The following is a 26984-nucleotide window of genomic DNA, read 5'->3' as shown; positions in this document are numbered from 1 at the left end:
ATTTGAGGTTCATGGTAGAGAATCTCACGTTTGTAGGTTGAAGAAAGCCTTGTATGGACTTAAGCAAGCACCAAGAGCCTGGTATAAATGAATTGACAGTTATCTAACAAGATTAGGTTTCCCCAAAAGTGATGCTGATCTAAACCTATACTTCAAGGTTGAGAAGAATGAAAGTGATTCTATTATTGTATGTTGATGACTTATTTTTGACAGGTGTGGAGCATCTTATTATTCAAAGTAAGAGGGAGTTGGCCTCTAAATTTGATGTGAAGGATCTTCGTTTGATGCACTGCTATATGGGGCTAGAAGTATGGCAAAAGCTTGGTGAAATATTTCTTGGTTAAGGAAAATATATCATCAAGATCATGCAAAAGTTTGGAATGATGGATTGTGTTGATTTTTGGTAGCATCAGAGGTCCTCTAGCCATGAAATTTGGTGGAGAGGCTAAGGCACATGAGATCTCCAAGACCCAGAAATCGTTTGGGGAAATTCCACCCGGATGGAGAGATATTAAAATAATTAATATTTTTAATGGGGTTTCTAAGTCTAAACTTAGGAAAATTAAAATATTAATGTGTATTAATATAAAATGGCTGAGAAAGTACTAAATAACGAGGATCAAGCCAAATCTAATCTTAGCCGGCCGTTGAATCGTCAGCAGGAAAAGTATAAGAGGAGGCTTGAGGGTCAGTTGGAGATACACTAAGTTGATCTGTCAATTCGATTTTGTGGGGCAGGGTTTGCTGAGAAATCGAGTTAATGATCTATTGCAGTGAGGGGCAGTTCGACAGGAGGTCGAGAATACATATCAGAGAGGAAGAGAAAGTGCCAAAGAGACAACGCAGACCCTAGGAAGGCTGACGCAGAGGCAGCAAGGGTTGAAGAGGCTGAAGAGGCCAGCGCAAAGGACGCAGAGGGCCAAGAGGCTAACGCAGGCAACGTAGAGAGCTGCAGAGCTAACGCTGAGTTGAAGAGGCTGCGCTGAGGTGATTTCGTGGGCCAGACTGGGAGTTGATCAGCTGACGCAGAGCCGTAGGAGGGTGACGCAGTTCCAGAAGATAGCTTGGAGCAGCTTTCGCTGTCCAGCTAAGAAACAATAGAAGTTGTTGTGGGTCCAATCATCTGGTTGCTGATTAGCCGAAATATTCATCTCTGGAGAAAGGTACTTCTGCCGAGGATAACCCCTGAAGGGTGAGCCATTTTTGGCACCCTAGTTGTATTCAGAAAACTGCATAATAATAAAACTCTCATAACTGCTGCACCGGTTTTCTTGTATTGGGTTTTTCTGGGGACGATTGTCCAAAAATAACGGTGTCCCTTGTGTTGTCTCGATTTATTTCAGTTGCCGATTTGTATGTTTGTGAAGGCTACAATTGTGTTTATTTCGATATTTATGCATATAAATAACTTCTTGATGTAAAGAACAAGTAGGAGATAATAAACCAGATATTGCAGTAGAGGTTTCTGATGTGTTAAATTCATAATTTTTCACATGGTATCAGAGCGATTGTAGATAACAGGAAGACTGAAGACACTGACAGAAGAAATCTGAAAAATTTGTAGCAGAAGCAGCTGTCCCGAGAGACAACAATGCTCCAGAGTTTAAGCGGTAAGAGAAGAGGTGACACAGTGCTTAGAGGGTGACGCAGAAGCTCACGCAGAGCCTGCGTCAACATTTCGAGCCAAGGGAAGGGCCAACGCAGAGGTGGAGAGAGGTAGAAGAGGCTCACGCAGAGCCACATCATCCTACTCAGCCAGGTAGGATTGACACAGTTGGCCGGAGGAGCAGATTTCAGCCTTCGTCGTGATTGCGCAGAGCCTGAAGGGCTCAGATTCTTTAGTGGCCAGGGCTAAGGGAGTTGTGCAGATTGTGATTTGAGGAGCTAGTGGGACGTTGTTTTTGTCTGAGCAGAACAGTGTTAAAGGAGACTGAACCAAGGTAGAGGGAAGCACTACCTCGACAGCTTTCTAGCCAAGAAATCTAGATTTGGGTTGTAGCGACAAAGGAGGATTGGAGAGGAGCGATTCTACAGTTGGCCGAAGGATTTGCAGGAGGGAAGTTGAGACTCAGAGGGAGTCTAAAGAAGAAGAGTAGAGATGGTAGTGAACGGATTGAGGGATCATGATAGATTGGACGGGGCTTCCAATTTTGTCATCTAGAAGGCCAGGATCCTGGCAATCCTGGATAAACATCGCATCAAGGACAATGCCTTGAAAACTGTAGCTGTCCCAGTTGACCCAGCTGCTAATGAGAAGTATGAGGAGGTCGAGGCGAAGGCGAAATGCATGATCCTAAACGGGGTCAAAGATCATGTCATACCACATATCGCTGAGAAGAACACAGGAAGGGAGATGTGGGAGGCCCTGACCACCATATACCAGGGCTCTTTTGTGCAGCGGAAGATGCTATTAGAGAATCAGCTGAGGTCATATCAGATGCAAAAAGGAGAGGGGATAGATCCATTCCTTCTTAGGTTGCAAGGAATTCGCTACCATCTTACTTCCGTGGGGTCTACACCAGATCTAGAGTTTATGGTTAGAACTGCTCTGAATGCAGTCTTCGAGGACTGCGAGACCTTTGTCCAAAGCATCTTGGGCAAAGCCATTCTCCCTAGTTGGGAAGAGATGTGGGAAACTCTTTGACAGGAAGAGATCAGGAGGTTGACCAAGGTGGGGAGTAGTGGTAAGGGAGTTCAAGTCAAGAAAGAGGAGGATGTGGCTTTATCATCCGTAGGACAACAAGGGAAGAGGAAGAAGAAGGACATTTCCAAGGTCATGTGCTTCAACTATGGGGAGCTGAGACATTATGCATCTCAGTGCCCCATTAAGAAAGGCAAGGGAGAAGCTTCTAATTCAAAGGCAGCTCTAGCTAAGGCGAAGAAGGATGTCGAGACTGATGACGATTGTGCCATGAGTGCTCATGCACCGCTAGTAAAGAGGTGGGAGACATCAAGCTGTAGTCAGGAGGACTACATGCTAAGGGTAGGATCCAAGCCCAAACTCTTGGATCACATTCGGCTACGGGAGCCCTTAGCGACAGTAGCATGATGACAGGTGTTGGGTGGAGCAAAGTGTCGTGGAGTGGCAAGGTAGGGCTAGAGTGCAAAAGTTTGGAGCAGCACAGTGGCAGTAGAGGGAGCATAGGATAGCAGTAGAGGCAGCTTTAGCATCACGAGGCTTCCAAACTGTACCAGGATGTCAGTATTTGGGGGAATTCAGTTACGTACTTCTCGGTAACTGAGTTGCAGTGCAACAGTTAGCAGTGGCAGTGCTATGGGTAGCATGATGCAGCATGTTGAGGGGGAGTTGCAGTGCAAATATAACAGTGGTAGTGGCAGTGTCATGGGCAGCAGTACAGGAAGCAGCAGTGCAGGGGATGTGAGGCAGCAAGCCAAGCATCAATGCAGGTACCAATGTGGACGATCAATGTGATGTTTCTATGGTGAGGCATTACTAGAGCACATTCCTCGCTAAGAGGGAGTGTTGATTTTTGGTAGCATCGGATGTGCTCTAGCCATGAAATTTGGTGGAGAGGCTAAGGCACATGAGATCTCCAAGACACAGAAATCGTTTGGGAAATTCCACCCAGATGGAGAGATATTAAAATAATTAATATTTTTAATGGGGTTCCTAAGTTTAAACTTAGGAAAATTAAAATATTAATGTGTATTAATATAAAATGGGTGAGAAAATTCTAAATAACGAGGATCAAGCCAAATCTAATCTTAGTCGTTGATTAGGGACTTAATCTCGACCGTTGAATCGTCAACAGGAAAAGTATAAGAGGAGGCTTGAGGGTTAGTTGGAGATACACCGAGTTGATTAGTCAATTCGATTTTTTGGGGCGGGGTTTACCGAGAAATCGAGTTAGTGATTTGTTGAAGCGAGGGGCAGTTTGACAGGAGGTTGGGAATACATATTAGAGAGGCAGAGAAAGTGCCAAAGAGATAATGTAGAGCCTATGAAGGCTGACCCAAAGGCAGCAAAGGCTAACGCAGAGGCAACAAGGGTTGCAGAGGTCGAAGAGGCCAGCGCAGAGGCCCAAGAGGCTGACACAAGCAACATAGAGAGCTGATGCTGAGTTGAAGAGGCTACGCTGAGGTGATTTCGTGGGCCAGACTAGGAGCTGATCAGCTGACGCAGAGCCATAGGAGGGTGACGCAGTTCCAGAAGATAGCTTGGAGCAGCTTTCGCTGTCCAACTAAGGAACAATAGAAGTTGCTGTGGGGCCAATCATCTGGTTGTTGATTAGCCAGAATATCTGTCTCTGGAGAAAGGTACTTCTGCCGAGGATAATCTCTGAAGGGTGAGCCATTTCTGGCACCCTAGTTGTATTCAGAAAACTGCATAATAATAAAACCCTCATATCTGCTGCACTGATTTTCCCGCATTGGGTTTTTCCGGGGACGATTGTCCAAAAATAACGGTGTCCCTTGTGTTGTCTCAGTTTATTTCAGTTGCTGATCTGTATGTTTGTGAAGGCTGCAATTGTGTTTATTTCGATATTTATGCATATAAATAACTTGTTAATGTAAAGAACAAGTAGGAGATAATAAACCAGATATTGCAGTAGGGGTTTCTAATGTGTTAAATTTAGAAATTTTCACAGATTGTAAATCAATGTCGACTCCCATGGTGACAAATTTGAGAAAGTTGAGAGACCTCGAGTTTGATTTGGTAGATCCATCCATGTACCGGAAGTTGATTGGCTCATTGATGTATTTGGTTAATACCTGGCCAAACATTTGCTTTGTAGTGAACACGTTGAGCCAGTTCTAGGTGGAACTGAGACATGATCATTGGATAGCAATAAAGCACATATTGAGATATCTGCGTGGTATGGTTGACTTTGGGTTAAGATATGTCTCAAACGGTGACATAAAACAACAAGGTTTTAGAGATGCAGATTGGGCAGGGAGTGCTGAAGATAGAGCAAGTACCTTTAGAGGTTGATTCAATTTGGGCTCTGCTATGATTTCATGGATGAGCAAGAAGCAGACATCTGTCGAACTCAGTCAATGTCACAAGATTTGTCGAATATGAACCTCGAGGTTCAAAATTCGGCGAACCTCAAAAATATGTTCAAGTTCAGATTAAGTTTGATAAAGTTCGGTTCATGTTCGATTTTCTGCTTGCCTTATTTTGTGTTGCAAGGTTCGCAATATTTTAATTTTGGGGAGTTCCAATCTCTTTGCGTTACAGGGTCCGCTCGCCACATTTCAATTTTGGGGAGTTCCAATCTCTCTTGGTTTGGGTTGTCAAGAGTGCAAATTAAAACGTGCGCAAACATCTAGCGTATCTTGTATCAAGGTCATCGTGCAATCTCCGACAACTTCAGAAGCCATCGAGCGGTTCTCCCAGATAACGCATGGTGTGATAAGAGAGTCTTCAACGATTTGTACATAGAATATACCATCGACAAAATTGCAATTGCACATAGAGGAATGATGCTTAAACTTTGGTAGGTTATGCACTCTTGAAGTGAGAATGACGCTTTTGTAGGTTAGGCAACAAGCTTTTAACTTTTTTCCTTTTTTTTTTCATTTTTTAAAATTTGAATCACATTCATATAGTTTTATAACTTGCTTTTAGATACATATTGTTTAATACATATTGAAAAAATACTATATTAATAATATGACTTATATATTGAATTAAATTAAATTAAATTTGAATATCTTATCTCATTAAAATTGTTTTATAAATAATTTACTTTATATACATATTCTTATATATTAATTTTCTTTTATATATATTAAAAAATAATATATTAATATTATAATGAGATATATATTGCGTTCAATTAATTTTATGTTAAATATAATGATGTTTATATGTATATAAAGGATTACAAATTTAATATATGAATATTACATTGGGTTATATTAATTGTTTTTTTCATATTAAATTATATATATATTCGAATTTAATGGCAAACCTCATTTGAACCTTGTCAAAAAATTCAAAACCAAATCAAACTTAATCATTGTCGAACTCAAACTCGAACCATGTGACATTGCACTCAATACTGCCGAGGTAGAATATATTGCAGCTAGCTTGGCAAGTTGTGAAGCAGTATGGCTTCAGAAGTTTACTCGCGAGATTGTTTGATGATTGATCATGTGCTCTAGCTGACTGTGATATATTGTGATATTCAAAGCTGTGTGAAGCTAGCAGAGAATCCAATTTTCCATGATAGGTTGAAGCACATCGAGATCAAGTACCACTTCATCCATCACATAGTGCAGAAGGGAGCAACGAAGCTTCAGTTTGTCTCCATTGATGAGCATATTACTGATATTTTTACAAAGCCTTTGTCCCGAGCGAAGTTTGTATACTTCAAAGACAAGCTTGGACTTGCGGAGAATGCCTCTTGCATTGAGAGGGAGTGCTGAGATAACATCATGGACTAACATTCTCCCTGTGTCAAGTATCGTGACCCGCATTAAGGAGATTATCCCTGTGTTAGGTATATTGACTTGAATTATGGAGAATGGTTCGACAAAGGATTGACATTCTTCTTGTGTCATATATGACTTGAATTAGGGAGAATGGTCTTTGAGCATCATATTCATTTAGGATCAGGTCGTGGATTGTGCTACTAGAGTTTGGGCTTTGGCGATTCTCCATGTGCCATTGACCCGAATGATGGTGAACCAAGATTAGTCTTTATGCCATGTGTCAACTATTGACACAAAATATGGCGACTAGTTTTATGCTAAATGATATTCTATGTGTATGAAGTACTAATCCGAATTATGGTGAGTACACACCATAGGTTTGAAGTACTGACTCGAATTATGGGATTAGTTGATGCAGTTGATTTACCATGTGTCTGTAGCACTAGCCCGAATTATGTTGAGGGTATACCATAGGTCTAAAGTGCTGACCCAAATTATGGTAAATGATTTGATGCCATTGGATTACCATGTGTCACAATTGTGACTCGATTATGTTGATGATTTGTTATAACCTTTTCTTAGAGAATTTTGTTCACAAGAAGAACATCTGTCTAGTCATTATGAATACCTCCCTAGCTAAGAGGGAGTGTTGAATTTTGTAGCTATGGTTGGTCTTCATAATTTATATTTTAGCCCTTGTAATGTATAAAGAATTTGTAAGACATGTTCTTCATGTCATTTTGATTATTTAGCCCTTGAAAGAATTATTGTAAGACATGTTCTTCATGTCGGATTTAAAAGAGAAAATTTCGAAATTTGAATTTTGAATTTTTGGCTCCAAAATAGTCAAGTTGGCCCTCCCTCAAGTCAAGTCAGCCCCAATGAAGAGACACACCCATTTGTGAAGACAAAACATTATATAAAGGCATTCGACCTCCTCCACAAAGGCACCATTCGACCTCACACAAGAAAAAGTTTTTGGACATCCAAGCGAAGGATAAGAAGGACAAATATCTATCTCTCTCTCTCTCTCTCTAGCTAGCATTTCTTTCTCTAGACCTCACATGTGTGAATTAATGGTAGGCTGAGTTGCAGGGTCGAGTTGCAGGGCCGAAGTTGCAGGGCCGAAGTTGCAGGGCTGAGTTGCAGGGTTGAAGTTGTAGGGCCGAGTTGCAGGGGAGTTTGAAGGCTTCACTTGAGGGTTGTGGACTAGGTTTGACCATAAGCTTTGTTAGTCAGTTTGACCTCATAGTTGACTAGCTCCATTAGATGTATCTCTTGTTGAATTGACAGATTTCTCTAAGAAGGTTGTTGGGTTTTCCCCCAAGTGGGTTTTCCTAGGGTAAATCTTGTGTTCTCTTTGTGCATTGTGGCCTCAATTGTCTTTATGGTTTATGGTTGAATTTCTGAAGTGTAATTGCTTAATGATAAATTGAAATTGTTAAAAAAAATATATATTATTAGAAGGAATTACCAGTGCTTTCGAAATATGGTGCTTGTATCTATTGCACTTGAAAACTCAACAGTACTAATTGGAGGGATGACTTTTCCACTTGGAGAAAATCTAAGGGTCTAGATTCTAGATCAACATCTTCCTTGCTTGATTGTTGGAGCTAGAAAATTTGAAGGGTCCTTAGAGGTTGGATGCCATGAGTAGAAGATAGTCTTTGATGAGGCGTCATTTTAAGGGGGCATTAGATGTAAAGATTTGTAGATTTGGCTTGAAAAGCCTCTACTTCATATTTTTTTTAGGATTATTTAATTGGACAAGAGGGTTTTTACCTCCTTTATACTCTAGACTAGGAAATTGTTATTTTATTGTAAGAGGAAGTTGAGCCTTTCTTGCTATAAATAGAGAGGCATTTCATCTCATTTTCTCATGGTTGGATTGGGGGAGAATTCCGTTATCATTTAGGAAATTTCTGCAATTTTATCTTATAAATTGGGTATGGATGGATGAGTTGAGCGACCTCTTGGAAAGAACTTGTTGATGTGGATTATTCACTTGGATGATTATTGGTGAATATTGATGGCTGCATGCTAAATTGTGTAAGCTGTCTTTCTTTATCTTGTTTAAGTTGATGGATAATGATTATTAAGTATTTTACCCCCTAGATTTGCTCCCCTTTGCAAATATGGAGGGTTGATGACTAGCACTGTTGGGTCCCTATAATACTAGTGATTACCCCATTACTATTGTAGTTGTATCCCTTATTAATATTGTTGTGCCCCTATTGTCCCCATATTGTTATTATTGTGCCCCATAGAATCCCTCTATTGTTATTTTTGTGGCTTTATATTATTATTGTTAGGTCGGCTGGGTTATATTGTACTCCTTAGACTCTTATATATAGAAAGGAGGTTTTGTCATTTGAATCATCCAAGAATTGTTCATTTATGTAATGTAAAGGAGGTTGCCCCCTCGAAGAGGCTGAATTCTAAGGCGTTGATCTATCTTTTCTATCTTTTTGTGAGCTGGTTTCATAACATTTGGTATCAGAGCTTTGGATTCTAGGGTTTCGCTGCTCCAAATAGGTCATCGTGGCATTTTCGCTATAACTTTTTTTTTGCGACGTTTCAGAAGCTAAAAAAAAAACCCATTTGAGAAGACATCGCGCTGAACCTCGGGTCTGAATTTCAGAGCTTTTCGCGCTATATTTGCGGAGATATGATTTGAGGAAGTTGGTCTTTTTGCAGACTCCTAAATTACATTCCAAACAGGTGACCTGGGGAAAATCGTCATAACTTTCTCTTTGAGCATCGGATTGAAATTTCGTAAGAAGGTACAGAAAGAGGACGAACTGTAGTTTCTTGTATATATTTTTTAGAGCCAAAGGTAGAAACAGTGACTCGTGGCACATTGTACAAGTTCGCTCTACTGAACTAGTCTATAATCAAGTCACTGTGGGAGATTTCGCATAACTCTTCCTTGGAGAATCCAATTTGGATCAGACTGGTGGCATTGGAAAGAGGACATAGAGGGCTACTGCAGGTCGTAATTTCAGAACTGGATGATCGGAAAGTACAGAGATACATCAGAGGCAATATCGAGCTCCTACAAAGTGAAAAAAGGTGTGTAGATTTTTTTAAATTTTTGCTTAAGCTTGGTTTGAAAATTTATTTTGAAGGAATTCAAAGGGCATAGTAGAACATTATTATCGGTAACTGATGCCCCGAGGAAAGAAAATGCAAACACCTAGTAAGCAACCTGAAAGCTCTAGCATGACTCATGAAGAAGAGGAAGAAATGCTACATGATATATCAAAATTACAAGACCAAGTGCAACAAATGTCACTCTCACAAAAGCTAACAGAAGCTAAGATAAATGGCGTGGAATCTAAGATAAAGGGCATGGAAGCTAAGATGGACGATTTGAAGATAGATTTGAAGACAGATTTGAAGAGAGACATGGCAGATTTGAAAATAGATTTGAAGACAGATTTGAAGAGAGACATGGCAGATTTGAAAACAGATTTGAAGACAGACATGGCAGATTTGAAGACAGATTTGACAAATTTTCTACAAGAAATACTTACTAATGGTGAAAAAGTAGTAAAGGAAACTCATGATGCAAACAAAAGAAATGTTAATCATGATTTCATAGACTCTAATGTGGGATCGAAGATCCACCATATTCCAAAAATCGATATGAGGAAGTTTGATGGCAAGGATCCCATGGAGCAATTTTTCGATCTCAATAATGTGCAAAACACACAAAAGGTACGTATTGCAACTTTATATTTGGAACCAAATCAGTTTGTATGGTATCAATGGCTTTGCTCTCGTAAACAAATTATCACTTGGGCAATTTTTACGGAAGAATTGACAGCACATTATGAGGATACAAAAAGCAACACTTTTTTTAGCCAATTGATAAGTCTCAAACAAAAGGGTTCAATAATGGAGCACATTGAGGAGTTCCAAAAATTGAACATAAGGGTAAAAAATATTCCAGAGGAGCATAGGATTGATGTGTTCATAGGGACTTTAAAGGATAATATCCAACATGATGTTCGCCTTTGGGAACCTGATTCATTAGAGAAGGCATTCAGGTTAGCAAGAAAAATGGAAAGCAAAATTATGGCAACCAGGAAGCATACCACTCACAACTATAAAGATGGAAGTGTTGTTGCCCCTAGTCTTCCACAACCTATAAGGTTGACACCACAACAATTGGAAGAAAAAAGAGCAAAAGGGCTTTGTTACAGTTGTGATAGCAAATACACTAAAGGTCATAAGTGTGCTGAGAAGAAATTATTCTACATAGATTGTGAAGAGGAAGAAGAAAAGGAGCAAGAAAGGTCAAAAGAAGAGGATATACTCCAGGAACAAAGCCTAGATAAAGAAGAAATGAATCCGACCATATCTTGTAATGCATTGGCAGGAATTACCACTCCTCAAACCATCAAGATAGAAGGACAAATCAAGAAGAAAAAGGTAATAGTGTTGATTGATTCAGGAAGTACCCACAATTTTATTCATTGTAAGGTAGCAAAAGAATTGAATTGCTTCTTATATCCAGCACCAGAGTGTCAAGTGATGGTTGCAAATGGAGGAACAATAAATTGCTCTGGAAAGTGCCATAATATCAAGCTATCCATGGGAGAATATGTATTGACTAGCCCAATGCTTTCCATTCCAATGGGAGGTGCTGATGTTGTACTAGGAGTCCAATGGCTACAATCCTTGGGTACAATAGCTTTTAATTTTCAAGAACTTTTCATGAAATTTTCTGTGGAAGGAAAGGAAGTTGAATTAAGGGGTATTGCAGGGAAACCGGGAAAGATAATCAGCTCTAACGGTATGACAAAGCTTCTAAAAAAGGAACAAAGAGGTGTAATTGCACAATTATGTTCGCTAGATGTTTCCACATTGAATCATCTATTTCTCCAGATCTCCAAAAAGTCTTGGACAATCATTCCAAGGTATTTGAGACTCCCAAAGGTCTCCCACCTATTTGTGATCATGATCATGCTATTCATCTGATTCCAGGAAGTGTTCCTCCAAACATCAGGCCGTACAGATATCCCTATGCCCAAAAGAGTGAAATTGAACGTATGGTTGCAGAAATGCTAGAGGCTGGTATAATTCAACCAAGTCAAAGTTCTTTCTCTGCTCCAGTAGTATTGGTGCACAAGAAGGATGGATCATGGCGCATGTGTCCGGATTATAGGGAGCTCAACAAGCTCACTATTAAAGATAAGTTTCCCATTCCTGTCATTGATGAATTACTGGATGAATTGCATGGATCAATTTACTTCACCAAGTTGGATCTTCGTTCAGGATATCATCAAATCAGAATGAAGACTGAAGACATTCCGAAAACAACATTTAGAACTCATGAGGGTCATTATGAATTTTTGGTCATGCCTTTTGGCCTTACCAATGCACCTTCAACATTTCAAGGTTTGATGAATTCCATTTTCAAACCATTCCTTAGAAAATTTGTGTTAGTATTTTTTGATGATATACTAATCTACAACAAGTCTTGGAAGGATCATGTTGAACATGTTGACAAGGTGCTACAACTATTGGAGGAGAAACAATTATATGCAAAAAGATCCAAATGTTTCTTTGGAGTACAAGAGGTGGAATATCTGGGTCATATTGTATCTCATGAAGGAGTTAAGGTAGACCCTAGCAAAATTAAAGCCATTAAGGAATGGAAAATCCCCACATCCATAAAGCATCTGCGAGGATTTTTCGGGTTGACAGGGTATTATCGCAAGTTTGTTAAGAATTATGGGAGAATAGCAGCACCTCTAACAACATTATTGAAGAAAGATGCATTTTCATGGACTCCAGAAGCAACAAAGGCCTTCGAACATCTTAAAGAGGCAATGTGCCAAGCACCGGTCTTAGCTACACCGGACTTCACAAAAACCTTTATTGTGGAATGTGATGCTTCAGGAAATGGAATTGGTGCTGTTTTAATGCAAGATGAAAGACCCATTGCTTTTGAAAGTCGTCCAATCAAGGGAAAGTTTTTACACAAAGCTATTTATGAGAAGGAAATGTTGGCAATACTCCATGCACTTAAGAAATGGCGACCCTACCTAATGGGAAGACACTTCAAGGTAAAAACGGATCATGATAGCCTTAAATACTTTTTAGAACAAAGATTATCCTCTGAAGAGCAACAAAAGTGGGTCACAAAGATGTTGGGTTATGACTTTGAAATCATCTACAAAAAAGGGAAGCAAAATGTGGTGGCAGATGCACTCTCAAGAAAGGATGAGGATGTGGAAGCATTGTTGTGCGCCATTTCTATTATCCAACCAGATTGGATAAACGAAGCAAGGGAGGAATGGAAGAATGACGAAGAAGTGTGGGCACTTATTCGAAAGTTACAACAAGATTCAGTATGTCTGATACATTTAGCTGGAAAAATGATTCGTTATGGTACAAAGATCGCTTATACCTCTGTAAGAATTCCCAGCTAAAACAAAAGATTCTTATGGAATTGCACACTTCTCCCTTAGGAGGGCACTCAGGATTTTTAAAAACTTACCACAGGGTTAAGAAGGAATTTTTTTGGGATGGCCTTAAATCAGATATTCAAAAGTTTGTGGCGGAATGTTTGGTTTGCCAACAAAATAAAGTTGAAACAATTAAGACACCGGGTCTATTACAACCTTTATCCATTCCAAGCCAACGTTGGGAGGAGGTTTCAATGGATTTTATCACAGGTTTACCCAAGTCTGAGGGAAAGAGTGTCATCATGGTGGTAGTTGACAGACTTACCAAGTATGCACACTTTTGTGCATTATCACATCCATTTAAAGCCAGTACAGTTTCTACTGCATTTATGGAAACAATTCAAAAGCTACATGGAAACCCAAAGATTATTGTAAGTGACAGAGATCCCATTTTCACTGGAAATTTTTGGACAGAATTATTTTCTTGTCTTGGTACTCAGTTAGCTCATAGCTCATCTTATCATCCTCAATCTGATGGGCAAACTGAGATAGTAAACAAATGTTTGGAAGGATATCTTCGTTGCTTTGTATCTGATAAACAGACACAATGGGTCAAATGGTTGCCTCTGGCTGAATGGTGGTATAACACTTCCTTCCATACAGCAACAAAAATGACCCCATTTATGGCACTTTATGGATATCAGCCACCATCCATCACATCATATTTAAGAGAAAATTCTAAGGTTCAAGCAGTGGAACATCACATCGAACATCAACAACAAGTTCTCCAAGAATGAAACAACAGGCAGATCAACATCGCAGTGAAAGAAGTTTTGATGTAGGTGATTGGGTATTCCTACGGCTACAACCATATAAGCAAATGTCCCTCAAGCAAGCTAAGAAGGATAATAAATTATCACCAAAGTATTATGGTCCGTACAAGGTGTTGCAAAAGATTGGTACTATGGCATACAAATTGGAGCTTCCTGCAGCTTCTCGATTGCACCCAGTTTTCCATGTTTCATGTTTAAAGAAGGTTATAGGCGACAAGCTCCCAGTTCAAACAATATTGCCAGAACTTGACGAGGAAGGAAAAATTATATTGGAATCGGAAGCAGTCACAGAAACAAGAACTCGACAGCTACGAAATCGATCAATTTCAGAGTATCTTATCAAGTGGAAGAACTTATCTGCTGAAGATTCCACATGGGAGGATGAGAATTTTATACAGTTATACAGAAGCATCTAGAACTACTCAAGCGTTGAGGACAACACTTTTTTGAAGGAGAGGGGCATGTTGGGTCCCTATAATACTAGTGATTACCCCATTACTATTGTAGTTGTATCCCTTATTAATATTGTTGTGCCCCTATTGTCCCCATATTGTTATTACTGTGCCCCATAGAATCCCTCTATTGTTATTTTTGTGGCTTTATATTATTATTGTTAGGTCGGCTGGGTTATATTGTACTCCTTAGACTCCTATATATAGAAAGGAGGTTTTATCATTTGAATCATCCAAGAATTGTTCATTTATGTAATGTAAAGGAGGTTGCCCCCTCGAAGAGGCTGAATTCTAAGGCGTTGAAGTATCTTTTCTAATTTTTTGTGAGCTGGTTTCATAACAAGCACATTGCATCAGGATGGAGGTTCAAAGGCACACATAAATTTTTGTTGTGGATGGGGGTTGGTTTGAGGGAGACTAGGTGTAGGATGAATTTAGTGATGGTTCAAAGTCAAACTCAGTTTTACATAGATTGGAAAGAGTTGGTATTTTTTGTGGGTCCCCTACTTTCTAGGAGATGAGGTTTTGAGGTTTGCATGGTGGTATTGATTACATATTCGAAGTTCTTATGAACTCATGATTCGAGTGAGACTTCTTTTGGTGACATGCATGGCACTTACTATTTTTAGCAGGTTTGGTCAGGAGACTCACATGTCAGAGATAATGGTATATTTAGAATCCTTGCGAGATTCTGAGTTCTATGAGCTACTTATAGGCAACAAGTGAGAACTTTTTATTTTTAGTAGTACTTGCATGTTTATTTTGATCATGCATTTGGACTCATTGAAATATAAATCCAATGAGTATGTTTTCATGGACATGCGAGTAGCAATGGTCGCATGTAAGATCTGATCACATATTCAAACTTTCCACTTAAAACTGAGCTCGATGAGGGTGATTTCGTCAGAGTCCAAGATATTTCTATTTTTTTTAGCAGTCATTTCAAGGTAGTGTTGGCAGCATATTTGGATTCCTCATGAGATTCCGAGTCTAATGAGTTTGCTCTTGTGGAGATGTGGGCAATTTTCTGTTTTTAACAGTGCTTATTTTTAGGCATACTATGTATGGCAAGGTTCCGCTATCCATTTCAGGCAATTTTTATCTTTTCCTATTTTTTATTGGGACTGCTGTTTTTATCATGTCCATTTATAGCAGGGTGACATGTTACACTCTAAGAGGTTGACATGTGACAATCTATGCAATGGACAAATGGCAAGATTTATAAACGAGTCATCAGTAATGTGGCAAAGTGCATGGGTCAATTAGTTGCATGATGGAGGTGTGATGTGGTAGTACTAGTGATGGCAATTTATTTTCTCCCTCTACCTTATTTTCTCTCTCCTAGTGTGCATCTGTCTTTTCTCTCCTCTAACTCATACTCCTGGCTCACATCACTCCACTTCTTAATTGATGAAAGCCATACCTTGTGACTAATTCACATTGATACTTTCAGTCTAAATCAAATTTCGTAAATTTACCTGAAGGTATTTTTATGAAGTTGACCTTTGCCAAAATTGTTTCAAGGATATTTTTATCACAAGTTGAGTTTACTCAAATACTAAAGGATGCTTTACCCAAGTCAAATTGGCTATAATTATGCCCATGGATATTTTTATCTCATGACAACTTAGAAATACTTATGTTAAATTCGAGCATGTTCCACTTTACTCAGTTTTTTTCTCCAGTTGAGTTTAGTGAGAATGCGAGTTGACTGTAAATGTTTTTTCAAGTGTGCATTGATTGCCATTTTTGGAAAGTTTGACCTCTTATTCTTCCTTTGTGCATTGGAGGAATTAGAAGGGGGGGAGGCTATGGTTTCAAATCAAATTGTCTTTAGTGGCAGCAAAATTATTGTTTTCCTCTCTTGTCTCCCTGCTCTTTCTCTCTTTTCTCTTCTAGCTTTTACTCTATTATGTCTGAATATTATTGTCATTCTATAATATTCATCTTGGTGTAGTCAGCCTGTTGTCCTTTGCAAAATAAAGCTCGATTTTGATTTATTCCACTTGTTTAGGTTGTTTGATATCTTAATGCTTATTCTAAGCAATTTTGTAAAAGTTTCTAACCCTTTTCATTGGTTAAATATGCCATTTAAATGCACTTTATATTTATTTTATCTTCCATATAAAACATGACGCTAAAAATTACTCCACCTTTTAAAATGCAAAGAATTTTATAAATTTTTTTGGTCACTAACTTGTTGGTCAAACAACAATTTAATTGCCAATTTTTAATGTGATTTTACAAATTTTTAGGTGGGAATAGTATGTTGATTTGGGGTAGCATCGGATGTGCTCTAGCCACGAAAATTGGTGGAGAGGCTATAGCACATGAGATCTCCAAGACCCAGAAATAGTTTGGGCAGAATCTAACCAGTTTGGGAGATATTAAAATAATTAATATTTTTAATGGAGTTCTTAAGTCTAAAGTTAGGAAAAATAAAATATTAATGTGAATTAATATAAAACTGGGTTAGAATGGTTCAAAAGTCATGGATCAAGCCAAATCTAATCTTAGCCGTTGATTAGAGATTTAATCTTGGCCGTTGATGGACCAACGAGAAAAGTATAAGAGGAGGCTTGAGGGTCAGTTGGAGCACACACAGAGTTGATCAAGAATTCGATTTTCTGGGGCAGGGCTTGCTGAGGAAATCGAAGGAGTGATCAGAGTTGCAGCTGAGGAGTAGTGAATACAGTAGTAGAGAGACAGAGATAGTAGAAGCCAGGAGAGGGTTGACGTAGAGGTAGCTAGAGGCCACGCAGAGGCAGCCAGGAGCTACGCAGAGCTTGAGGAGGGCCAGCGTGGGAGATGCAGAGGCTCCAGAGGCTGACATAGAGCCTTGAGAGGCTAATGCTGGGCCAAAGAGGTTGACGCTGGGCCAGAGAGGCTGACGCAGACCCTAGAGGCTAACGCTGGGCCAGAGAGGCTGATGTAGACCCTAGAGGCTGATGCTGGGAGATTTCGTGGGACAAATTGGAGCTGGAGAGTTGGATAGGGTGACAGAGAGCAGCAGAAGTGCTGCAGTGTTGCTGTGGGATCATTCCTCCGGTGATTTAGTCGGAATATTTGTCTTCAATCGAGAGGTATTACTGTCGAGGGCATTCTCTGTTGGGTGAGCCATTTCTAGCACCCATATTGTATTCTGAAACATCTTAATAATAAAACCCTCTAATAGCTGCACCGGTTTTCCCGCATTGGGTTTTTCCGAGGACATTGGTCCAAAAATAACTATGTCACTTGTGTGCTTGTTTCTTTTAGTTGATGATCTGGATGTGTTGATACTGTACTTGTATTTATTTTCAGTGTTTACATGGTAAGTAACTTGTTAAGTAACTGAACAAGTAGGAAGAAATAAATTAGCAAGTATAGGAAGAATTTCTAACGGATAGACTTAGAAATTCCAACATGGTATAAGAGCGTGGTTGCAGATCACAGGATACCTGAAGGAATCAGCGGAGTAGAGCAGCAACAACAGAAACAACTGTCCCGAGTGATAGAAGTTGTTCCTAGCAGAAAGCAGCAAGGAAGGGGTGACACAGAGAGCTTGCGTCATCAATTCAAGCCAGGAGGAGGTTCAGCGCTGAGGCAGAGAAGAGCAGACCTGACCTACGCGGTGCCCGATCATATTTCGTTGTCAGGAAGGATCGACGCTGTGGCCAGTTGGTGCAGATTGTGCCGGTGCTGGGATTGCGCAAAGCCTAGAGGCTCTAACCTTCAAACAGCTTGGGCATAAGAGAATGTGGGTAAGTTGCAGAGCAAAGCTGGTGGGGTACTGTGGTCAGAACAATACCTAACAGGGCAAGACCAAGGAGGAGGGAGTTGCTGTCGAGGATTTCTAGCCAAGAAATCGGATCAGTGGTGCAGCTGCACAAACGATCGGAGTGGGGCATCTCGACATTGGCAGAGGGATTTCCAGAAGGGAAATCGAGGCTTAGAGGGAGTCAAACCAAGAACTTCCAGACGGGAGGTAGAGAGACTTGAATGAGTCGAAAGAGGAGCAACGAAATGGCAATGAATGGGCTAAGAGATTAGGATAGACTGGATGGAGCTTCAAACTTCGGAGTCTGGAAGGCCAGGGTCGTGTCCATTCTAGACAGATATCGCATCAAACACTTCGTCTTGAAAATGATAGCGATCCCGATTAACCCAACTGAAAATGACAAGTACGAGGAGGCAATGGCCAGGGCAAAGTGCATCATTCTTGATGGTGTTAAGGATCATGTGGTGCCACATATTGCCAAGAAGGAAACGACAAATGAGATGTGGGAAGCCCTGAAGAAATTGTACTAGCATACTTCCATGTAGAGGAGGATGCTACTTGAAAATCAACTGCGGTCATATCAGATGCAGAAGGGAGAGCAGATAGATGTCTTCTTCGGTTGATTTAAGGAGATCTGTGATCAACTAACTTCCATAGGGGCCACACCGGATCAGGAACTGATGGTGAGGACCGCATTGAACGCAGTCTTAGGGTATTGGGAGGTATTTTTCCAGAGCATACTAGGGAGGACAAGCCTTCTAGATTGGGAGGAACTGTGGGCGGCTCTTCGTCAAGAAGAGATCAGACGGGTGTCCAAGGCAGGGAGTAGCGGAAAAGGGGTTAGAATCAAGGAGGAAGAAGAAGATGCGGCTCTCGCATCTGCGGGAAAGTAGGAGAAAAGAAAGAAGAAGGACCTTTCCAAGGTCAAGTGCTTCCATTGTGGGGAACTGGGTCACTATGCGAACCAATGTCCTAGGAAGAAGAGCAAGGGAGAGGCTTCTGAGACCAAGGTTACGCCGGCTAAGGTGGAGAAGGAAGTGGAGACTGATGACGACAGTGCCATGAGTGCTCATGCGCCACTTGAGATGAAGTGGGGAGATATCGAGTTGTAGTCAGACAGACTATAGGCGATGAGGGGCAGGATCCTCGAGGTACCCAACCTCTTGGATCATACCTTGCTACGGGAGCCCTGAAGAGGAGTAGTAGGATTGACGGATGTCGGTAGAGACGGATGCGGATGGAGCGACATAGAGTGCTACAGTGCAGGAGTCCCAGGACAACGTGACGCAGTAGTGCGAGATGCATGGAGTTGTTACAGCGGCGCAAAGGTCAGAGAAGGAGCACTTGTCAACGATAGAGGGAGCTTCAGCGTCAGAGTGTCTCTAGCTTGACAGAGATGTCAGAGTTGGGAGGATCAGTTACTTACTTCTTAGTAATTGAGTTGCAGTGCAACAATTAGCAGTCGCAATGCTACGGGCAGCACGATGCAACATGATGAGAGGGGATGCAGTGCAGATGCAGCAATGGCAGTGGCAGGGCCATGGGCAACAACACAGATGCATAGGGAGCTGCCGTACGGATGCAGTAGTGGCAGTGGCAGGGCCATGGGTAGCAGTACATGATGCATTAGTGCAGAGAATGTTGGGCGGGGAGGCCTAGCATCAGCACAGGGACCGATGCTAGATGATTAGGGTGATACGCAGTGAGGAGTATTGCGAGAGCACAGTGCTCGCTAAGAGGGAGTGTTGATTTGGGGTAGCATCGAATGTGCTCTAGCCACGGAAATTGGTGGAGAAGATATAGCACATGAGATGTCCAAGACCCAGAAATGGTTTGGGCAGAATCTAACCAGTTTGGGAGATATTAAAATACGTAATATTTTTAATGGAGTTCCTAAGTCTAAACATAGGAAAAATAAAATATTAATGTGAATTAATATAAAATTGGGTTAGAATGGTTCAAAAGTCGTGGATCAAGCCAAATCTAATCTTAACCGTTGATTAGAGATTTAATCTCGGTCGTTGATGGACCAACGAGAAAAGTATAAGAGGAGGCTTGAGGGTCAGTTGGAGCACACACAGAGATGATCAAGAATTCAATTTTTTGGGGCAGGGTTTTCTGAGGAAATCGAAGGAGTGATCAGAGTTGCAGCTGAGGGGCAGTGAATATAGCAGCAGAGAGGCAGAGATAGTACCGAGAGCATCAACGTAGAAGCCGAGAGAGGGTTGACGCAGAGCCAACTAGAGGCCACGCAAAGGCAGCCAAGAGTTGCGCAAAGCTTGAGGAGGGCCAGTGTGGGAGACGCAGAGGCTCTAGAGGCTGATGTAGAGCCTCGAGAGGCTGACGCTGGGCCAGAGAGACTGACGCTAGGCCATAAAGGCTGATGCAGACCCTAGAGGATGACGCTGGGAGATTTCATGGGACAGATTGGAGCTGGAGAGCTGGATAGGGTGACGCAGTCCCTATCAGGGTGACAGAGAGCAGCAAAAGGGCTGCAATGTTGCTGTGGGATCTGGTGATTTAGCCGGAATATTTGTCTCCGACTGAGAGGTACTACTGCTGAGGGCATTCTCTGTTGAGTGAGCCATTTCTGGCACCCAGATTGTATTTTGAAACTGCTTAATAATAAAACCCTCTGATGGCTGCACTGGTTTTCCCGCATTGGGTTTTTCCGGGGAAATTAGTCCAAAAATAACTGTCACTTGTGTGCTTGTTTCTTTCAGTTGATGATCTGGATGTGTTGATACTGTACTTGTATTTATTTCTAGTATTTACATGGTAAATAACTTGTTAAGTAACTGAACAAGTAGGAAGAAATAAATCAGAAAGTACAAGAAGAATTTCTAATGGATAGACTTAGAAATTCCAATACAGTACATGCTGGACTAGGGACAACGCACTCTGGTTAGTAAGCACTAGCCTGAACAGAGAGGGAGATTTAGAAGTGACACGAAGGGTAAATTTTCCTAGATGGTTAACTAATTTCTGTTGCAGACCAACAATTATTCACCAAATTGCTGGTATTTCTATTTCATTATCTTTGTTGTACAGGATTTTCATCAAGTTCTTTTGAGGTCACCTATGTGAAAGGTCCCTCCCTTATTTATCCTTGAAGATTGTAGGACACCTAGGTCAAATCTCTAAGGGACATACATAATATTTCCCTTGGCCTTTGAACCTAAATCTGTTCAAATTTTTCTTCAAGTGTGTTGATCATGTAACTTCATATGCCCCAAAAATATATTGGCAAGTTAAGGCAGTGATATTCTATCCTGCATCACCTTTTTCCTTTTATAAGTCCTTTAAATCGTTTTGCTAGGGTTCACTCTTCAAAATCACGTTGTAGTTTCTTACTTGTGTGTGTTTGGGGGCCTTTCTCGAGCTTATCTTGTAAGCCATTGGACCCTTTGAACTCAAATCTAGAAATTATCTTCAAAGCTTTAAAAGCGCTAGCAATCCTATCTTAGGGGAAACACCCCTTGAACCAGAGGAGAGCTGACTAATAGTGATAAGAGGGTTGGTGAGGTGACATTGTGACAATGGCCCCCTTTTAATTACACAGGGTCTCGCTCTTGAGCTTTAGGACTTTATCTCGAGAAGTGTAAGATTTTGTAGTAACAGGGTCGAAGGGAGAATCCTGGAATCTTGGAGAACATGAGCTAGGCCTTTACAGTCCAGAGTAGAAAATTTTGTTATTGAAAGATACCCGAGGCATGGATTGGCCCTATATGGTTGAAAATGCAAAGCAAATTATTGAGCAAGTGGGTGAGACATTTTATTCTAGGCCTGCGATGAACATTATCAACCTCAATCATCCTTTTTGGGTGGCAACAAAGGTAGAGAAGATGCTATAAAATTTGCCAATTTGATGGAAAATGCATAGATTCACTTTATGTTGTTCCAACTTGGTTGAGTTGCTTTCCTATTAAAGAGGTTTTATGTTTTGGAAAAAACCTTGTAATAAAGTTGACCGTTGGATGGATGGTTAATCTCTTGGGACAATTGCAATGAATGTTTACCTCATCAACTCTTACTTTAGAGTGTCAATGAAGGTTTTAATGAATGGAGCATTCACTTTCAGAGCCCTCTTGTCCACATTAGAGGATACTTGGAAGATTGTACATGGTTGAAGGGCCTTGAAGGCTATATGCTACATGCTCAAGCCCTTCGGGAGCTATTTTGTGTAAAAAATGTACATGTGGCTTGAGAAACCCATTATTTTTGTATTTTAAAATGTTAATTATTGAAGAGGGATTTTAACCCCTCCATTGGCTAGAATAGGGGATTTTAGCTAAAGAAATTAATATTATATTGTAAGAGGAAGTTGAGCATGTCCCTATAAATAGAAATGCACTTGTCATTTTTTCATGGATGAATTGGGGGAGAAATCACTTAGCAAGTTTTGAAACTTATACTACTTTCTCATTATGAAAAAGGCTAAGGAGGGATAACTAAAGCGACTTTTATGGAGATGGTATTATGGATATGTTAGGATTTTCTTGGATTTTTTATGGCTAGGGTTTATAGCTGATCTTTATTTAATGAGTAATTAGTCCCTCTAATCTTCTTGGATTTATGTATGGATGATTATCAAGTGTAATTGTACTTGTCTAGTGGAGATGGTGCATTCGCGTAGTCTCTTTTAAGTTTCAGATAAATCTCTTCTTGAAAGACCTAGGAAAGTTTCTAGGAGAGAGCCTTCCCTTGTTCTTCTTGGATTTTGTAAGAGGTGGATCTTTTAGGGTTAGTAGTGGACGACCCTAGATCCATTTGCGTTCTTTTTAAAGGAGTCCTTAGTTGATCCCATATGTCCCAAAAAATATTAGTAGGACAAGGCATTGGTCTTTGTTTCTCCCATCAAATTCCATATCCTAAAATTTCACCAAAAGCATTTTGCTGGATTTACCCTTCATATCACCATGAACTACAGTGCCCCAAATCCTAGCAATCTTACACTAGGGAAGCCCCCCCTGGCTCAGAGGAGAGCTAACTTGAAGTGTAGAAGAGGGTTGGTGAGGTGACAGTGGGCCCCTCTTGGTTTCACTTGGATCACACTTGAGCTTTTCAGACTTTATCTCCTAAGGTACAAGTTTGTGTGATAACAGGGCTCTTGAATCTGAGCTAGAGCATGATCCTATATTTCATGATGAAGATCCCGTTGCCATAGTGGTGATGAGTTTGATGATTGATAGTGTTGATCATTGATATGTAGTAGCTTGTAGTATGCTGTTTTTGGACTCTAGAGGCCATTTAGAGCCTCGTTGTTTATGTATTTTGTTTCAGATATGTATTGCACTTAATGCCATTTTGCCATTATGACCCTTACAAGGTATCTAAATGAGCAGAATTCGCATATTTGGGCTCTAACGCTTGGATTTACATTGGTGTACATGGATATGCATGTGTGTATTTTATTAAAATTTTTGTTTTATGTATTCTTTTAGTAAAACTAGTGCATAAGTTGAGTAGTTGGTTGACCAATCTGAGTCTAGTCTGTTCATCGACCGATTCTGAGTCCAATTCCAGCATTTAAAACGTTGTAATAGAGCCTCAGGTTTATGAATTTAATGGAATGCTATTGAGCCACTGCTTGGTAGCCACATAAAACATTGTGTGATTAAATATTTGGTTTTATTCATGTGTTTATATTTTGATCGTGCAATGATATGATAGATTAAACAATGCATGCTTTTGAGAGCTTTTTGCAAAGAGAAGATTGGCAAGGAGTGAGGTGCAGCTTCAGAAAATAGCTAACAATAAATAGTTTACTATTTAGTCATTAAAGATTTTGAGGAACTATTGTGACTTTAATTGGCTAGTTGGTTTTTGAGTTCCAACACTTGGCAACAATTGTAATGTGGAAGATTTGTTGATCTGCATTCTAGATCTGTTATTTGAAAATGAGACGGTGGTTTAAAAGAATTCCCAATTTGAACACTTGTCATATGATGCTTGCCTTGGCTTAAGGTGGATTATAATGCAATATCTTTATATTTTCCTTGGTTATGTGTTCCTTTTCAAATTTACTTTCAATTGCACACCGTTTACTCCGTCAGTATGAAGACTTGTGATGTTGTCATGGCTTCATTGCACATGGCTATTGTAGTATTCCTAATAAGGAAACGATTGAAAAGTGAAGATTCAACTGAATATTTCTATCGGAATACTTAACAGAAATTCGTAGTGTTAACATGGTTAAATTAGTTGACATATATGCCTGGTATGTAAGTTGTCAAATGCATTTAGGGTTCCTTTGTTTATTTTAATGAGAATTTTGACAAATCTAGGAAGTGCGGATACCTGCTGCTGGAGGCAAAGGGGGATCAAAGAACCAAGGGGAATTGAAAGATGATACTAGTTCTGCCCGTGAAGAGAAGCAGGTACTCTACAAAAGTAAAAAATGATTGAATTTATAATTCTCATGAAATTTTAATTTGTAATTTTTTCATATATTTTGGTTGAAATCATGGGCAATATTCATTTTCTTTTCTTTTCGACTTTTCCCTAGGAAAAAACCAAAATTTCTATTAGTGAAAATGAAAACTACATCTTTCAGGTGCTGTAGCACAATCTGACCATATTGAATTAGGTCATAGACATAGATCAATGGTTAAAATAGGGAATGCTTCCCGGTTGCTTCATAGATGAACGCATATTATTCATCGCATCATTTACGAATCCAAGCAAAAATTGGGACTGTTCTTTTATCCTTTCCAAAAGTAATGTACGTTGAAAAGGACTGATAACGTATAAAAGCTAGTGACTACAAAAAAATATATCTTGAATAGTCCAGATCAAGCATACCTTCTGTCAGATGTTGACTGCAAAAAAATATATCTTGAATAGTCCAGATCAAGCATACCTTCTGTCAGATGTTGACTGCACTCTTCATTTTCACATAGCATTTTGTACCTCTAAACAAACTTGGAGAAGCTAAAGATGGAGCAAATTTAGTTGATGTGAGACATGGTATACTTTTGATTTGGACAAGCTTTAATGTGAGGAACTTGAAACTGTTTTCTTAAGAGAGAAATCTAGAAAGTGGAAAACAAATTCAAGAAGTTTCCATGAATATGTATTTAAGCAACATGAACTGGTTCAAAAAAGACCATGGAGAAACAGAAGCACCAGAAAATGGGCTTGAAAACACCAAAATGGCAGGAAATGGTTACCTAAAATGAAGAGCACTTTCATTTTTCTTTTTGAAAACATGACATGGGACTCTGAAGAACTGCTTTAGTAGGACACTTAAAATGCAATAATTGAGTGGAAGCTGAACTTGAATGAATCTACCATAATCTCAACTTTGTTTTAATTAAGGAAGTAATATCGAAGGGATTGATTTTTCAAATAATGCTCAGGTTTATGTATTTATTGTTTTGAGAAATTACATCTAATATTATACAGAAAATCAAATATGTTGAGTAAAAGGACATTTACCTTAATACAGATAATGCTGCAATAAGGTCTGAATATGCACCAACAGATAGATTTTTGGCATCTTGCATGACTAAAAAACGTTAGCTTTGATTTCTTCATCAGACCACAATTTTTGAAATGCATATACAACACTTTAAGTTCCATCAAAATAACTCTGTAACAGACCTAATGATCATTACATGTAGCCATCACAAATAGAAAGACATTCTGAAATAGCCACAAGGATAAGAAAATATACAGATATTGAAATGATGAATACTGATTACAATTAAGAAATGCTCTCTGTTATATATGTTGATTTTTGTGTAGCATTAGGAGGTATTCCCGCATGCCAAGAGGCCTCCTAAGTTGGCCCTAGAAAAATGATGGAAATTAAAATAAAATAAATTTTATTTTTTGGGTTTCATGTAGGCTCAGAAGGTACCAGTTAGAAAGGGTGCATCCCTTGAGGTAAATGCACCCATTCCACTTGTATTTATATTAGATACACATGATGTGACACTTAATTTATCTCACTCACTCGTCATCTCTCTTATATAGAAGACACTCGTGGGAGCAGGAAAACGGATGAAATGGCTAAAGTTTGGACTTGGTTTTTGGCACAGATTTCTAGACATTTTATTGTAAACCTTGCTGAAGAAGAATTTCTCCTAGAAGAAGAGTTGCAGGTTTTCTCCCAAGTTTGGGTTTCCCAGGGAAAATTTGTTGTCTCTATTGTGCATGGCTATCTCTTTATGATCTTTATTGTTTCTACTGTTTTCGCTGCTTTACTATTGAGATTTTCTGTGTATAATTGCTTAATGATATTAGTGACATAAGAGAATTAATTAAAGATCATTAGAAGTAATTATCAGATCAGAAAATTAATTTTCTACTGTGTTTATTGTAGAAAAATCAACATGGTTTCAGAGCCTTGTTGATAAGAGCAACCACTGAAGAGACAAGTATGATGAAGTCTGGGCTAGAGCTAGAAAGAAATCTATGTAAGTCTGTCTGAAGAAAGACCAAGCTCTGTGATTTGATCTGTCTAAGACATTCTGGCTGTTTGAAGGAGGCCGAGTAGCCTTCCTAGAACAGGACATGGATTCTGTGACAATGGGATGTTGTTTGTGTCTATTGGAAGAGGTTCGAGACCTTAGGAAGAAGGCCAGATTTAGTACTTTCCTGGCTGTAGTGAGGAGCAGAGAATTGTGGGTAGAAGAAAGGCACTTGAGACAAATTGGACAAAGCTGAGGCTGCCTAAACGAGGGCCGCAGTCATCCTGAGTTACACTAGTGCGAGTTTTGTCAAATCAAATTTACCCAATGCATGATTAATTGTGAGATCAAATTTACCCAGTGCGGGAAGTGAGATTGGTGGCATTTCTGTTGGTGTGTTTTCATTGTTCTAGTTCAGGTTATGACGCTATGAAGGGAGCGATCCATGCTTTCTAATTGCTATATGTTCAGGTATAGCGCTTCGGTGTGTGAAGGAGTTTGATGATGAGACTGACCATAATAATTAATTGCAAATTAACTCTGAAGTTATGGTTTGATTACCCTTGCTCTGTTCTTAGTATTCTCACAGTGTTAAACCTCTCTTGGACAGTGCATTGTGGGTTGATTTCTTGTCTCTAAGCAAACACAAGTGCGTGAATAGACTGTATGTATGCAATGAGCCAAAACTGTGATGTGTTTGG

General features: G+C 39.8%; 1 protein-coding gene across 2 annotated transcripts in view; it reads left to right on the top strand.

Annotated features, from left to right (window-relative positions):
* Window positions 1-26984, top strand: part of LOC149205638 (DNA-(apurinic or apyrimidinic site) endonuclease-like) — a 447710-nt gene that overhangs the window by 69445 nt on the left and 351281 nt on the right. For both annotated transcript variants that reach the window (XM_089395132.1, XM_089395131.1), the window contains exon 2: window positions 24154-24246. In XM_089395132.1, the coding sequence (XP_089251258.1) occupies window positions 24154-24246 (93 nt within the window). The remainder of the gene's footprint in view (window positions 1-24153; window positions 24247-26984) is intronic.

Source organism: Pinus tabuliformis, chromosome 1_2, assembly GCF_031772625.1.
Source record: "Pinus tabuliformis cultivar Carrire ecotype Pingquan chromosome 1_2, CPIR1, whole genome shotgun sequence".
Taxonomy (NCBI): Eukaryota; Viridiplantae; Streptophyta; class Pinopsida; order Pinales; family Pinaceae; genus Pinus; species Pinus tabuliformis.
The sequence above is the reverse complement of the archived record's forward strand: the minus strand, read 5'-3'. Positions and strand labels throughout refer to the sequence as shown.